At 33.3% G+C, this 16316-nt stretch overlaps 1 protein-coding gene across 1 annotated transcript in view; it reads left to right on the forward strand.

The window, feature by feature from the left end:
* The window catches only part of ST8SIA4 (ST8 alpha-N-acetyl-neuraminide alpha-2,8-sialyltransferase 4), a 100993-nt gene that overhangs the window by 13079 nt on the left and 71598 nt on the right, over window positions 1-16316 (forward strand). Inside the window, exon 3 of the mRNA XM_025923667.2 lies at window positions 3712-3969. Coding sequence (XP_025779452.1) covers window positions 3712-3969 — 258 coding nt within the window. The remainder of the gene's footprint in view (window positions 1-3711; window positions 3970-16316) is intronic.

A 16316-nucleotide genomic window follows, 5' to 3' on the forward strand; every position in this document is an offset into this window, starting at 1 on the left:
ATAAACAATTGTTCAGCCTATACAAGAGCATTGGAAGAACACATAGTATTATCTGCATTTAATAATTATGTCATGTATCTCAAGTGTTAGACAATGTGTTATCTTTTGAAATTTCTCTGAACTCTTATTGTTCGTTTTTAATATCAATTTTCCCTAAGAGTGAACAAATGAAAGATGTTCTGTTATACTGAGGAATGTAAAAGACCTGTGTTTAAAATATTTTGCAGTGCTCGGGGTTGGGCTGGCTGGAAACCCGTATTGAGCTTTTCTGTGTATGTAGCAAACTGTGTCCAAATACAGTAGCTTTGTGCCCTGAAAAAAAAGTAAAGAATAAAACATATTGCTGCGAAGTCTCTATAACACAGCAACGGTGCTGTTAATTGGAAAGTCCCCATCAGTTGACAAGAACGTAAGTGGTAACTTTTTTCTTGAGTAAAGGGATTTTGCTTTTTGGATTTCCCAGTTAAAGAGTCTTCTTTCAAATCTTGTTCTCTGGTCTATTTACCTCACATTTGCAAACACTTCACCACTTGTGAGTTACATCTTCAAATATCTACAACAACCCCTTTAAATTATGTTCAAAGGAAAATGATAATCTAGTTTGGTGATTTGACCACATCCGTGCAGTTTTTATTTTAGAGCCAGCCTTGTCATTTTCACAGGAAATGAGAATTTTTTTTTTGAAATACAGGTGTCAGGCATTACTAAAACTTTTCTCTAAACAAACAAATGTCAGTAAGTATGTACAAAAGTTTCTATGGATTGCTGTTCTTGGTGATAGTTAACTTTTGTGAAGAATTATATGTTCTTAACATAATGAAAGACTTCTTAATTTTCTGTAATTCATATACCCTATAGTTGCTGATTTCACTAGCAATTGTCTTCACATATAATCTGTACTTAGTTAAGATGAACTGTTATGGTGCTTGATAGCATTTTTATTAATTTTTAAATTTCATTTATAGGGCATTTATAAAGGTTTTTCCTGTATAAATTCTAATTATGAACCTGATATTCTGATTGGAGCAAAAATTCAAAAAATATTTTCTTTTCCAGAGAATTAATGGTTATATCCCTTGTGTATCAAACCTGGCCAAAGTTTTCAGTCAACTGGTTTTCTAATAAGACATTAAACTGGCACCTATTTAAAGCAAACCAAAGTAAAACAAAAAGGAAGATTTGAGTTAGTATTTTTCATCCCTCCTTGCTATTCGTGCTTCTGGCTTGTGTGATACAGAGAATTGCCCTTTTGGTTGAGTACTGGGAGGAGGTCACATTGTGCTCAGTAATAAAATTTACAAATGTGTTAGAGCTTAAACCGTAACAGCACTAAAGGAAAACATGTCTGTCATATCTTAAATGTTATAATAATGGCATTGTTTTTAGCACTCTGAAATACAAGCTTATAATAAGAGCACTTCAGTAAATTATATCCAACTTCCAATCTTGGAGAGAGTTTCTCAGATTGCTTCTTGCTGGTATATGTTTGGTAGCTTGAGGATTAAGTGATCTCAGACGTCTGCAGGCAGGCTTATAATTTCTTTAGAAATATAATTCCTTCAAAAACATACTAGACTCCTGGGCCATTTCCTTATAGTTAATTCCTTGTATAAATAACCACACCCAGAGATTTCTTCTGAACAGTTCAGCCTCTGACTCTCCTCTAATTATTCTAGCTTCACCATCCTTTCCCTCAATTTCCCTCCCAAGTCATTTGAATCTATAAATTTGGTGGGAAGGCAATTACTCTTGCTCCTGGGATGGCTCTGATTTATAGTTGTGTCTTTTGATAATTGGGGTATTTGAGACATTTTGGAGGTCCCGATTACCAAACTCACACAGTTTACATACAGGTCATTGCCATTTCCATCTCAGCTTGCCACTTGGCTGACTTTGTCTTAGTGCCTTGCTAAAAGGAGCAACCAACATAAAACAACATGAAACACTTTTTAACCATTTTTCCAAGAGCAACAGGCTTATTAGATATAGGATATAACTCCCAGGTTACCGCAGATAAGAGTTTTGATTATATCAAAAGCCGGCTATACCTTTATTTTTTTATCGTCTAACTTAGCATATACATATTTGTTTATACAGCACCTTTGAATCTGTTATAAATTTCTTTATTTGGTATGGAATAGGCTAAGCTTCCATAATACAAAAGAGAAACCTTAAAATACAGTGGATCAAACAAGTTGAGATTTTATTTCTCTCTTGTATAGCCACGCACATGATCCACCCGTATCCCATGTAAGAAAACTAACTCACATTACCAAACCCATCTGCACTTGGGTTTGTAAACTTGGAAATGTTTTAGCTGAGGATTCTTATGCCTGAGCAAAACTTAGAAAATTCAAATACTAAAAGCAAGATAGCAAGGAAGATCACTAAGGAGCTGTTAGCTATCTCTGCCATGCATAGTGAGGTATTTTATCTATCCATTTTTTTTCCTCTAATGTACCCATCTTTCTTCCTGGATTCTTGAAAGAAAACTTTCATACAGTGTAGTTTTAACCCTTCTACAAATAATTATAATATATACATGATTTGAGTTAATGTATAGGTTTATTGGGAAGTTTAATCCTTTTAATAGAGTTAAGTAAGGTATAATTCCAAACCATTTTAAGTTATTTCTATTTACCTTAACTACAGAACACAAAACAAAACAATATGACTATAGAAAATTAACTAAAGCTAGCAGAATATCTAGTTAGGCAAAGTCAAGTCACAGCATTTTTGTTTTATTTAATAAAATGTTCTTTTTGGCCTTTTTCAAATTTTTATCTAAATTCTAGTTAACATATAGTGTAATATAGGTTTCAGGAGTAGAATTTAGTGATTCATCACTTACATGTAACACCCAGTACTCATCCCAACAAGTGGCCTCCTTAATACCCATCACCCATTTAGCCAATCCCCCACCCACCTTTATTCCAGCAACCCTCAGTTTGTTTTCTATAGTTAAAAAAGAGCCTCTTATGGTTTACCTCCCTCTCTTTTCTTGTTTCCATCCCCCCCATGTTCATCTGTTTTGTTTCTTAAATTCCACATATGAGTGAAATCATACGGTATTTGTATTTCTTTGACTGACTTGCTTCGCTTAGCATTATACACTGTAGCTCCAACCACATTGTTGCCAATGGCAAGATTTCATTCTTTTTGATGGCTGAGTAATATTCCATTGCATAGAAGTGCCACATCTTCGTTATCCATTCATCAATTGAGGGACATTTGAGCTCTTTCCATAATTTGGCTATTGTTGATAATGCTGCTATAGACATTTTGGGGTACATGTGTCCCTTCAAATTAGTATTTTTGTATCCTTTAGGTAAAACCTAGTTGTGCAATTGCTGGATTATAGGGTAGTTGTATTTTTAACTTTCTGAGGAAACTCCCTTTTGTTTCCCAGAGTGCCTGCAGCAGAATAAATTATTTTTTCTATATCTTTTGATAGATGGGGACCTTTTTTCACTCTATAAATAGATGTGTATACTATATTTATTTGACAAATCATTGAGAATGTATGTGCAAATGATTTTTTAAGGACAAATTCAATTTCAATAGAATTCACTTATTTGGTTGCTTTAATTACCACCTGACAATTTAAGATTAGTAATTTATCAATTTATATTTTATTACCTGTTACTTTGTGCATATCACCAGTTCTCGGCTATGTTGTCATTAATGGAAAACTTTGTATTTCACATATAGGAAGAACATTCTTCGTTTCCTAGATGCAGAACGAGATGTCTCAGTGGTCAAGAGCAGTTTTAAGCCTGGTGATGTCATACACTATGTACTCGACAGGCGTCGGACACTAAATATTTCTCAGGATCTTCACAGCCTCCTACCTGAAGTGTCACCAATGAAAAATCGCAGATTTAAGACCTGTGCAGTTGTTGGAAATTCTGGCATTCTGCTCGATAGTGAATGTGGAAAGGAGATTGACAGTCACAACTTTGTAATAAGGTGAGCTTTCTTTTGTTCCTAAAGATTGTAATTTCTTCAAAGATGTTTTACTAAGGAATAGAAAACTGACAGAAGAGTGTAAGTCTAGTATCGATATTAAGGATTATTGAAAAATCAAACAAATATTTATGTATGCTATGTTTTTCTGCATAGTTTCCAAATTTACATTTACCCTGGAAAATGAAGTTAAAATTATTGTGTCATTGAAAGAAAAGGTGATCTTATTGTAGCAGTAATTGTCACACCAGCTTTTTTTTTTGCCAGTTGACAATTTTATTAGATTTAATACACAGAAACTGACTTTCATTAATCGTTTTCCTTGATATCAATTAATTTAATGTTAATTAATTAATTCACTAATATAAATAATAGTTAATTATTGGTTAATTAGTCATTAATTTTATAATCCTTTTTATATATAAGAAATTATATTTATTTATTCATAAAGATTATGAACATCTATGTAATGATGTAATAGATGTAAGTAATTTTACCCTTATAATGACAATTATTTAGCAGATGCTAAGAACATAACAAGTTTATAAAGCAAATTTTCAAAAAGTACATAAGGTTACATTTGATATCTTTCACCAAATTGACTTCATTATAGTACTCTATATATTTGTGTATGTTAGTATGGTTTAGTTTTTGAGTTTTCTCACATAATCAAACATCCCTGTTTTTCATTGATGGTGAGCAGATGTTTGATGAGTCATGTGTTTGGTTAACCTTAGGTGAAACAAACAGCCATAGAAATGGGATTGTGATGATGTCATAGGTACTGGTTTTTAATTTCCAGTTCATGCATCTGAACATATTTGTTGGCTTGTTTTAGTTCTTCAGAAAAAATTTTCTGAATGAATGAAGTATGTATGTTTAAATATGAAATAGCTCAATGTCAACATAGGAAAGCATACCAATTTGCTATGTTGAAAACCTAAAGTTATGCTGGAATTCAGCCTGTAAAAGTATAGATTTTGAAAGATAAAAGTATAGATATTTCTTTGAAATATAGCCTTAAAAATAAATATAATTATATAAGTATTAATCATAAATTGGCAGCAATGTTTTCATAAAGTAATAATGGCCAAGAAGAATCATAATAGCACACTATCAGGTGAATACATTTCATAACAATGAATAGAACTACAAACATTTTACTTTATTATCTTTTTCTCAATTGGATGCATGGTCAAAGATTGATTGGATTGAGGGGGAGAAAAAACTCTGTCAACATGTAGATATACAAACAAAAATGTATCCAAAGAGGAGGTAAAAAAAAATTTAATAAGGGAAAGAAAAATTGGAAATTTAAATTGAGAAAGAAAAAGGGAAATTTAAATTGGAAGTGGAGGTAATGAGCTCCAACCACTGAAGTCTGTGTGAAGTATGGTTGTGAAGAAGAAACTAAGGCTTCTAGAATTTCTAAAGAGACTGAAAATCAGAGGACAGGAATAATAAAGAAGTAAAGATTTATAGCATTAGTGGAAATTGTTGCAATATAAAGAGAAGAATTTTCAAGTTTGGTTAATACTGGAGGAATACAGGATCACCTGTGACTGAAATCCTTGTTCTTACATCCCTCTAAGTTTTAACACTGGGATCTATATAACTTATTAGGTTCAGCCTCACCTTTGATTAAAATTAAGACTGTTGTCTTAACACCTCTGCCAGTTCATATAATTGCCACTTCTTTCTTATAGTGAAAATGATTGAGTATTCTAGCAACTTTGAAGTCTATAGTACAGTATTGTTCACTATAATCATGGTGCTGTGCATTGTATCTCCAGAACTTTATTATCTCCTTGTTGCAAGTCACTTATTGGTTTTGAGCATTTGCAAATGGGGGAGTGATTTTAGGAACAGAACTTCATTAGGTTAATTATACTTTTCTGAGCTATGATTATTTTAATATTTATTTATTTATATATTTATTTTTGAGAGAGAGAGAGAGAGAGAGGCACAGGGAGAGAGAAAGAGCAAGAGCGAGAGCGAGAGTGAGAGCGAGAGAGAGAGGGAATCTTAAGTAGGCTCCACTCTCAGCATGGAGCCCGATGTGGGGCTCAATCTCAGGACCCTGAGATCATGACCTGAGTTGAATTCAAGAGTCAGATACTTAACCAACTGAGCTGCCCAGGTGCCCCGCTATTTTATTTTTAAAACTTATTTTACAAGAGCAAAATAATGACCAATTCTATAAGCTTATAACTGTGTTATGGAGTTACCAAGAAGTGTAAAAAAATTAGGATAATGATCTTAATGAAGGCATGAAAATTATCACTATAATTATTTTTATTTTCTTCTCCTACCCCGAAGTTTTTACTAGTTTCCAAAAATAGAAGTTGGAATATTCTAGATAATAGTATGTACTAGGGCAATGCAGCCCTGGATTAGGTTTCTGGTTTTATAAGGAAAACTTTAGCCAAAGTCCACTTATGATTGGAAAGAAATAATCTCTGCAGGAAAACAATCTTGGTTGTGTAATAGCTGTTTGGAGAATTCATTCCTTTGAGTCTCATGGACGCAATAGTTTTCAATGACATATCACTAAACCAAACTTCAATCTTTCCTAAAGCTCTTGCCTTTCTTATGGAGTTCTGCCACATCATCTATGTGCCAAATACCTTTTCCTTCTCTGAGTATATGTGTTTTTTTTTTTTTTTTTTTTTACTGTACATATGTTTCTTTTACTCTAGAATACCACAAAGGACTTTTGCTTTAAAACTCAATGGGAGACTCATTCCTTGAATTAGTTTTCTATCCATATCAAGCTGGTTGAAGTTGTTACAAATTTTGGTAACAATCTTTAGAATCTTTCAAATATCTCACCATCCTAGATACCTACTGCACATATATCTGCATATCTACAGATGGTGTTGGTCATTTGGTTGCATGCATAGCCTGTGTTCCCAGGTTGTTTATTTGTTTCCCACTTTTCCTGTTAGTAAGTTTGTTAAGAGAGAGATAAATTATGCCTGGTCTGCTTGCAGAGGGCACTGATTAGTTCAGTGACTCCTCAAAGATCACATACATAGAAGTATTACGTTCAACTTAACCTCAAGCTTTATAAACCAAATATTATTTTTAGATAAAATCTTTAGTTGACATTAATTAAATTTTAAGCTTCACTTTTAGTTTTTTTCAGAAAGACTTTAAAGAAATAAAATGCTTTTTTTTGTTTAATGATGTATAAGTGTATTATTATATGGCAACGGGAATCTCTTGTTCTAAGCTGTTGTCCTATGGGGGGAGGAGGGTATATGGTGCATACACGTGGCATCATTGACCTGTGAAGTATAATTTTGGAGAATATTATTTTTTATTATTTTATTTTATTATTATTATTTTTTAACATGTATTCATTTTTGAGAGACAGAGGTAGAGCGCAAGTTGGGGAGGGGCAGAGAGAGAGGGAGACACAGCATCCAAAGCAGGCTCCAGGCTCTGAGCGGTCAGCACAGAGCCTGATGTGGAGCTCGAACCCAGCACCCATGAGATCATGACCTGAGCCAACGTCAGCCGCTCAACCGACCTGAGCCACCCAGGTACCCCAGAAAATGTTATTTTTAATACCTCACATAAGTATTTTAAAATTAGCCTGTGAAAAGTGACCATTTGTATGTTTGCCCGTATAGTGGTAGTTTTACATAAATACAAAGACACACACATTGTCATGCCTTTCTTGTCTTAAAAGAAATATTCCCTTAAACAAAAAAAAAAAAAAAAGAAAGAAAGAAAAAACAAACCAAAGTACTCCCTTAGTGGAAGTTTGTATCATCACTTAACTAATTAAATTAAATGATGGTTTCAGTGGGATATTACACAAAGTAAAAGCCCTGGTCTATGTGATGCTTTAAGTAAAAAAAAAAAAAAAAAAGGAAAATCAATTAAAGCCTAGTTTGGATTCCCTAATGACTGACTAAATATGGAATTTATGTGTAAAATCTATGTCTTATATTTACATGTACTTAAATAACAGGAAAATGCACTTAAATAACAGATTCCACATATAAATGATATCATACAGTATTTGTGTTTCTCTTATTTCACTTGGTATAATACCTTCAATTTCAATCCATGTTGTCACAAATGGCAGGAAAGGAAATATTTTAATATTATTCATTACATCTACTTCTTCAGATCTAAGCACTTTGAATACTCTGGATTTGTTATCTTGAAACTATAAGAAACTATGACTTTCTCTTATGTGCCTCTGCATCCATAGAGTTGGCACAGACCAGGATCTATACAAAAGAGTTCTATGGGATGTATGATTTCATCTCCAATATTTTCTTTTCCTGTCTGGGATAACTCTTCTTCTCTTCAAATAAAATCTATATCTATGGCATTTTTAAGTGAAGAGAAGTATAATTTTAGGCTTAATGATAGCTTTGTTTTATTAATTAATAAAAAGACATTCCAAATATTCAGTGGGCTACTGTTACACTGCTAACATCATTTTAAAAGATGTCTGTAGACAAAAGAAGGAAAAATATATGTGCTTTTAAAATTGTGAAACACTTCTTTGTACCAGTATTTATAGAACCAGTAAATTTAGAGGTTTCCACAAATAATTCTCTAAAATTCTTCTCCATCCAGGTGCCACATTAACTATAATTCTACTCATCGAAACACATTTGTTTGGTATGATGCTAATTGTCATGTAAAATGAAAATGTGTTAAAAAGTAAACTGTAATTATTTTCTCAAAAGTATCAGTAACTTACTACATTAGTTTATTCATACAACAAACCTGTTGTGGCCAACCATGCCACTCAGGCCAGTCATGAGTGGAGCACAGTTATAGAAATGGTTACCTATACATTCCTTCTTGCATTCCTTCTGTGTGGGGTCAGAAATAATCCCTGAAATGAGACATCTCTAAACACACATGGTAAATTTAAAATATTTGTCTGTGGTCAGCTCCATTAGTTCAAGTTGTGCAGAACAATACAACATATTTGAAAGAGAATAAGGTATGCTTCCTATAGTGAATGAAACTGTTCAAACTCAGAATTTTATGTGAAGTCTTTGAAATATTGAAATATTCTGTAAGAATTCTAGATAGGTGACTAACCTTTAGATATCACATACAATACATTATAAGAAGATATCACAGAGCATTACAAGGCATTAGTATAGTGCCACAAACTGTCTCACAGCCCAACATACACTAAACAGAACATACCAAACAGCTACACAACTTATAGAAATAAGCAAGCCTTCAATAGACTCAATCGCTTTCACAAGATATGGAACAATATTCAACTCAGTCTAAAGGGCATGGTGACTTCTACTATAGTTATACTGTAAGGTAGTTGGACCCGCTTTTAGACTTTATGTACAATCTATGGAACAATCCTAATAGTACTTTCTCTGAGCCAAATTTAATTTTGATAGATCTTTAATATCACATGAAGAAGAATAATGATATCACTAGAACCTTCATCATTAAGTTTAAAAAACTGGTAAGCATTAAATAAATTATCCTATTGATATTAATTTTTTATATTTTTTCTTTGGGTGGCCTGACATATGCTAAATATTGGAGAGAGAATCAACACTGCACAGGAAAACCATTGCCCAGTATAGAATTCAGGAGTACAAGCCCAGTTCATTGTAGATGATATTGAAAGAAGGTATATGCTTTCTATGCTTTTGCTTTTTTTTAATTTAGAAGCTGAGATCATTGTATAAAGTATTTATCTTTACTTAAAGTATTACAATTTACCTACTCACAGAGCCCACAGAGTGATAGAATTGCCTCTACAAAATCTCTGCCCCGTTCATTCCACACATACATATCTAAAAGTATGCTGTAAAATTTCAAGAATTTCAAGAATAAGAAGACAGTATGTATCATTTTATATCATCATAGGCAAAGGAAAACAGGTTTATAAAGCTACTTTTACACAATCTGTTTAAAAGTATCTTTTAAGTCTTTTTTTTTTTAACTTCATGTAGTTGTAAAATTATTATAACATTGTATATTTTAAAGTATACAACTATTTAGTGGTGAAAATTGCTTTGGATTTTGCAATATTTAAAGTGCTTTTAAATTTTCCTTCAGTTATTTTTTTAAGTTTTTCACATAATTTACACCCATGTGAACTTACAAAACAGTACATTCTAATATTTGTCTTTACTCAAGAATTTCATGAGCTTAGTAATAGCAGTTTTCTGATGACAACAGAAATTTCAGATAATTCTTAATATTGATACTGAGAGATGGTGGAGAACAAATCCTCACTCCATCTACCCTATTCTTCTCACCTCACCTAAGTGTGGGAAAGCGATGGTGTATTCTTTCCTTTTCCTTCAATATCTGGGGATTGAAGGAAATGTCAGGCAACCTGTCCCTACTGGGTTTTTATAGAAGGGAGACTGTGTCCAGTCTGATAAAATAAATATGGTCTGCTCTGTACCACTTTGACATCAGGTGGAAGACTCTGAGAAAGGAGTAAATTAACAGTTGCAAACAGCAACTGATATTTTTGACCATCATATGCTGCTCTTCACTGTGCTTAAACAGAGATGCTAGGAATAGCAAGTAAGAGTGAAGTGATTAAGAAATGGTTAACTGAAGGCTGTAAAACACCTTTTGTTCTGTTCGGGCTAGTTGGAATTTCAAATTTAACTTTGTTTATTTATTCCTTTTCTTGTACCTCTTTTTTCTCCATTTTATACTGCCCCCATCTTCCCTCCAGTCTAGACAACTATCTTGTATTTGCTCAGTTTCTCCTTTGTTAATCATCATCCTTGGTTCCTGACATGCTCAACCAATTCTCTCCTAATTTCCTCTTCGTTCATTTTTTTCCTTAAAATATAAAATCAGCAATGAGAGGTCAGTTAAAATTATCTATCTATCTATCTATCTATCTATCTATCTATCTATCTACCTATCTACCTACCTACCTACATATATTTATACATACATATTTATATAAGTAAATCCTTGCTGTTCAAATTGTACTTCTGAACTACCAATGCTGTCATCACCTGGAAGCTTGTTAGAAATACAGAATTTCAAAATTTGCAGCAGACCTGTTGAGTCAGAATGTGCATTTGGTCACAGTGCTCAGGTGGTTCTTATGTGCTTTAAGGTTTGAGATGTATTGGACATCTCAGTATATGTAGACACTAAGCTCTAGGTAAGCTGGAACTCCCAATATGTCTAATTTATTTAGCCTGTATCTTCAGGATCTAGCACCAAAATTGATATACTGAAGTATATGCTATATATTTATTGGATGAAAAAAATTAATGTTGGACTTAAGAAAAATACAGTTTGTGTTCATGTATTGTTGTCTTAGAGCTCATACAATACTGGATTTCAAAATTAATATGTTAAGAGGAGCCATATATAAGTAAAGGTCATTGAAACACTTACAATTAAGAAGAAAATACAGAAATATGAAGGGTAGTATAGTGAAATATCCTAGATGTCAAAAAGCTGGGTTCCTGCTAATAGAAGCATAATATTAAACAAATGTCTAATTTTTCCACTGTTCAGTGATAATAATAATATATGCCTATCATTTCAAAGTGTTTTTATAGTGTCAGCTGGGAAATATAGTAAAGAAATGCATAAACTATAAAAATAATTAATGATGAATGATACTAAAACACATCATGCTTAAGTGTTGTAGTTGAAAATTAAATTTGTCAGTGCATTTCCCAATAGACATGGACATTGACTAGAAATGAAAATTCTCATTGTCTGATATATACAAGAAGATAAACTTTCTCCAAAATCATCAAATATGTGTATAGTTGACACTGAATAACATCAATATGAAAGGCAAAGACACAGGAACACTTCTTAGATAGGAGCATCTGTAAAATCTGAGTACATAATATTTGAAATAATTGTAGTGAAGATACATATTTCTTCAGGAAACTGAGGCAATCAGATAAAAATGTTTTACTTTATGATGATCTAGTTTCCTAAAGGAAGGGATAATATGTCTTTAAAAAAGAAGAAGATGGAGGAATTTATTCCCCTTGAATGATACAATGCATTTTCATAACCTAGTCAGTTCTTGATTCTCCACTAGTGGGTAATTTATGGCAAACTTTAAATCATCCTCTTGCCCTTCTATGCATGTAACTCTTACAGCAAAATAGACTCTTTTCTGGGAGAGAAAAATATTTCTGCTTTTCTCAATGCTCATGAAAATGGCCTTAATTCTTTCCGCTCCACCTTCACAGAGAATATGTTTGTCCTTAACTCAAATGTGTTAACTGCAAACAGCTAAGTTTCTGGTAATGAGTCAGGTCCAAGGCATTGGAAAGACTTAAACACATTTTTTTTTTTTTTTTTAATCAGGAGTGCCTGGGTGACTTAGTCAGTTGAGAGTCTGACTTTGGCTTGGGTCATGATTTGGTGGTTCGTGTGTTGAAGCCTCACATTGGACTCTGTGCTGACAGCACATAATTTACTCCAGCTCAGAGCCTGGAGCCTACTTCAGATTCTGTCTCCCTCTCTCTCTGCCCCTCCCCACTCATGCTCTGTCTCTGTCTCTCTCTCAAAAATAAATAAACTTTAAAACATTCTTTTTGATTAAAATAACCACTTTATATTTTATATTTTAGGGATAGTTCCATTGCGTATGGAATATTTACTCCATATATTTCCTACCATATTTTTACTTAATATTTTATTCATATTTTGGATCTTAAATTTTATAGTTTTTATAAAACTAATTATCTTTATGATTTCTATTGATTTAATCATACAATTCATGTTCTGGGTAGAAAGTAGAATTCCCATTTTATATAATTATTTACGAATTTTAAAATTTAACTTAAAACCAAATATGGACTTCATTATGGATTGTGATCTGAGGTGAAAGTCTGAGTTTTTTTTTTTTTCCTAACGACATCGTTCCTTGGATAAAAAGACTTTATCTAGAAGAGATCATTTTTTTAATGGAAATGACAATGATTAACTATTTTAAGTTTTAGAAATTTGACTTACAATGCATATCCCATTTTCTAAAAACACATTATTATAAACAGATACAATTTCTCATCTATCAGTCTGGCAAGGACTTTTAAAACTCTTCATATTCAGTGCTAAGTTGTGTTGATACTGGAACTCCTGTGAAATGCTTTCAAGTACATAAATTGATACAATTATTTGAAAAAATCAGCTTGATAATGTCTACCAAAACTTACAAATAGTGTATTCCTTTATTTACTATTTGCAGTTGTAGGAATCTATCCAAACGTAAACAATTGCTTAAGTATCAAGGAATTGTGTAACACGTATGCATGAAAAAAAGCATAAGTCAATCATGGTACATCTAGATGATTTGTCGTTCAACAAGTGGAAAACAGGAATCTAAGGCAAAGAGACCAGTAAGCATAAAGACAAATACTTTCCATGATCTTGGTTAGGTAGAGGTTTTGGGGACCATTGAACTATTAGGTTGAAAATGAGAAACAATGTGGAAGAGGAAATTGTCTAGGTATGTTGGGCTTATAAGATGAAGGATCATTATACCCTATTAAGGATCTACATAGCATCCTGTAGTTCAAGAAAGTTCCTTAGAGTTTGTTGGTTTGTTTCTTCTTGTGTGGGTTTTATTGTTGTAAGCAGAAGTGGGATATACTTTGAGGTATATAAGCATAGCATATTTACAGATTAAAGGACCATGATAATAAATAAATCAAAGATAAAAACAGGAAGAGAACTGAATAAGGAAGTTACTAGAGGAGGCAAAATGTGATTAAATCCAACTCATAGGACAGAGAAAGTTGATATAATTCATATTAATATAAAATGTTGTGGAGATTGTCATTTCCTGATATGAGTTGAGCATTAGCAAATGGACAGTTGATCAGTCCTTCTATAGATTTTCAAAATATGGCTTCAGTTTTGGGTTTAAAGTATTTGTTATTTTTCAACTAGCAAACTCATCTGTAATAGACATAGGCCCAAAATATCTACTCCAAAATCAAATACAAACTTTCAGCACCTATTGTTTCAAGTGATGCATAGCATAGCTTTGATCTTTCTTATAATTTATTCCTTAACACCTTCGTTTTTTTTATCTGCCTACTTAACAGGAAGTGGAGATACAAAGGGAGTGGGGAGTAAGGAAGTGGGGAGTAAGTCTCTAAGTTTGAGGTGATTACAGTCTAGTGTAGGAAATAAAGTAATGATCAAAAATGTGCATATTGCTTTATGAGAGTTATACAGAGAAGTAAGCACTTGTGGTGAGGCAGAGAGGAGACATAAGCTGATGGTCAAGGATGATTTCCTGAGGGAAGTAGCACTTGAGTTGACTGAGAAGGTTAATATAGAAAGGAGAGAAAGGAGAGTGAGACCAAGTCCCAACTGGATCCATGATGCACAGAGGGACCTGAGTGTGGAAGAAAGTGTCATTTCCAGGCCTGTGGGGGCATTTCAGCATGCTAGAATAGAAGTTTGTATGGGTCAATGGAAGCAGGTGAGGCTGGAGAAGGAGGCTGAGAGACAGGTAACACAGGGTCCCTGGTGCCTTGCTAAGAAGCTTGGACTTCATTTTGCAGGTAGTCTGTAAAGCCACTCAGTAGAGGAATGACGTGGCCAGTTTAAATTACAGGAAGATTTCTAGGTAATAGATAAAAGAGAGAGGGATAAAAATGATACGACTAAGTCTAAAAGGTAGAGATAATGAGGGCAAAGTAAGATAGTGACAGTGGAGCTAGAGTGGAAGGCAAATTAAGAAAATAAAGGAATGATATGGACTGTATACTAAATGGAAAGGAAAATGATAATAAATATGAATGTGCTATGTTTTAAAATGTGACATTTTTTTGGATGACAAAAAATGAATCTTGAAGAAACTAAACTGATTCCTATTGGTTCCTCTGAGTTACTTAGGCTTAGGTTGACAAACTGTTTTTCCATAGGAAAAAAAAGAGTTTGAGTGACTTTCCTGAGTACACACAGTAAGGGAAGGAAGCAACAATAGAGCTTTTTCCTCTCCTACTCAAAGCTTAATATTTTATTTTTAAATTAAGATTGGAAACACATATTTTTAAATTAGAAATAACAGTTTGTGCTGTACTAGATCAAGAGGTCTTCAGTTGTATGTTTACTCTGAGACATGAAAACCAGTGACAGATTGTTTTTATTAGGGTAAATTTCAAATTTTGATAACTTATGGAAAAAAAAGAATGAGGAATGCCGTTTTAATGTCTGATATTTCCACAAGGCACCAACCATTCTTCAAAGTAGGCTAACAAAACAAATCCAACAACAAATAAAACCTCACACACACGAAATGGTAACTATGTGAGATGATGGATATTTTAATAATCTTTGTTTTGGCAGTTATTTATATATATATACACACATATATTTGTATTTATATAATCATCATGTTGTATACCTTCAACCTACACAATATTATATGCCAACTATATCTCAATACGGTGGGAAAAACAATTTAAAAAATCACAGAAATACAAAAGAAACACCAATCTGAATTTATAGTGTTGAGCAGTTTCTCCAGTTATGATCTATGGACAATTTTGTGGGGCATTCCCTTTTCTAAATTTTTTTAATGTTTATTTTTGAGAGAGAGAGGGAGAGAGAGACAGAGAGACAGAGTGTGAGCAGGGGAAGGGCAGAGAGAGAGGGAGACAGAATCCGAAGCAGACTCCAGTCTCTGAGCTGTCAGCATGGAGACTGATGTGGGGCTCGAACCCACAAACAATGAAATCATGACCTGAGTGGAAGTCAGATGCTTCACCTACTGAGCCACCCAGGTGGCCCTTTAAATTATTTTGAGAGAGAGAGAGAGAGAGAGAGAGAGACAGAGATTGGGGGAGAGGCAGAGAGAGAGGGGGGAGAGAGAATCCCAAGCAGGCTCCACACTGTCAATGCAGAGCCAATGCAGGGCTCATACTGGTCCACTGCAAGATCATGACCTGAGCCAAGATATAGTCAGATGATTAACTGACTGAGCCACCCAGGAACCCTAGAAATTCCTTTATTTTAATATCTATTTAGTGTGTGCAAAAAGTATCCCAAAATATCCTAAGGCCAGATAAATGAGGGGGAAACTGAAGACCTTTTCTCTCAAGAGAGTTAAACCTTCATCAATGAGATAAATCTTTAAATCAGATAGATCTGATTTCAAGTCCTAGCCTTTCCATTTAATATATATATTCAGTCTCAAATGATCTATTTACTTCTGTAAGCCATGGTTTCTTCACATTTAATGTAAATAAAATCATCCTCATCTTCTATTTTTTGTGGGTATAGAAGTAGAATGAGATAATGTGTGAACTTGACTGATATAAATTCAAGTACAAATTATTTATTCAGTAAATGTAAATCTTTCTTCTGAT

Source organism: Puma concolor, chromosome A1, assembly GCF_028749965.1.
Source record: "Puma concolor isolate L17-30 chromosome A1, mPumCon1.1.hap2, whole genome shotgun sequence".
NCBI lineage: Eukaryota > Metazoa > Chordata > Mammalia > Carnivora > Felidae > Puma > Puma concolor.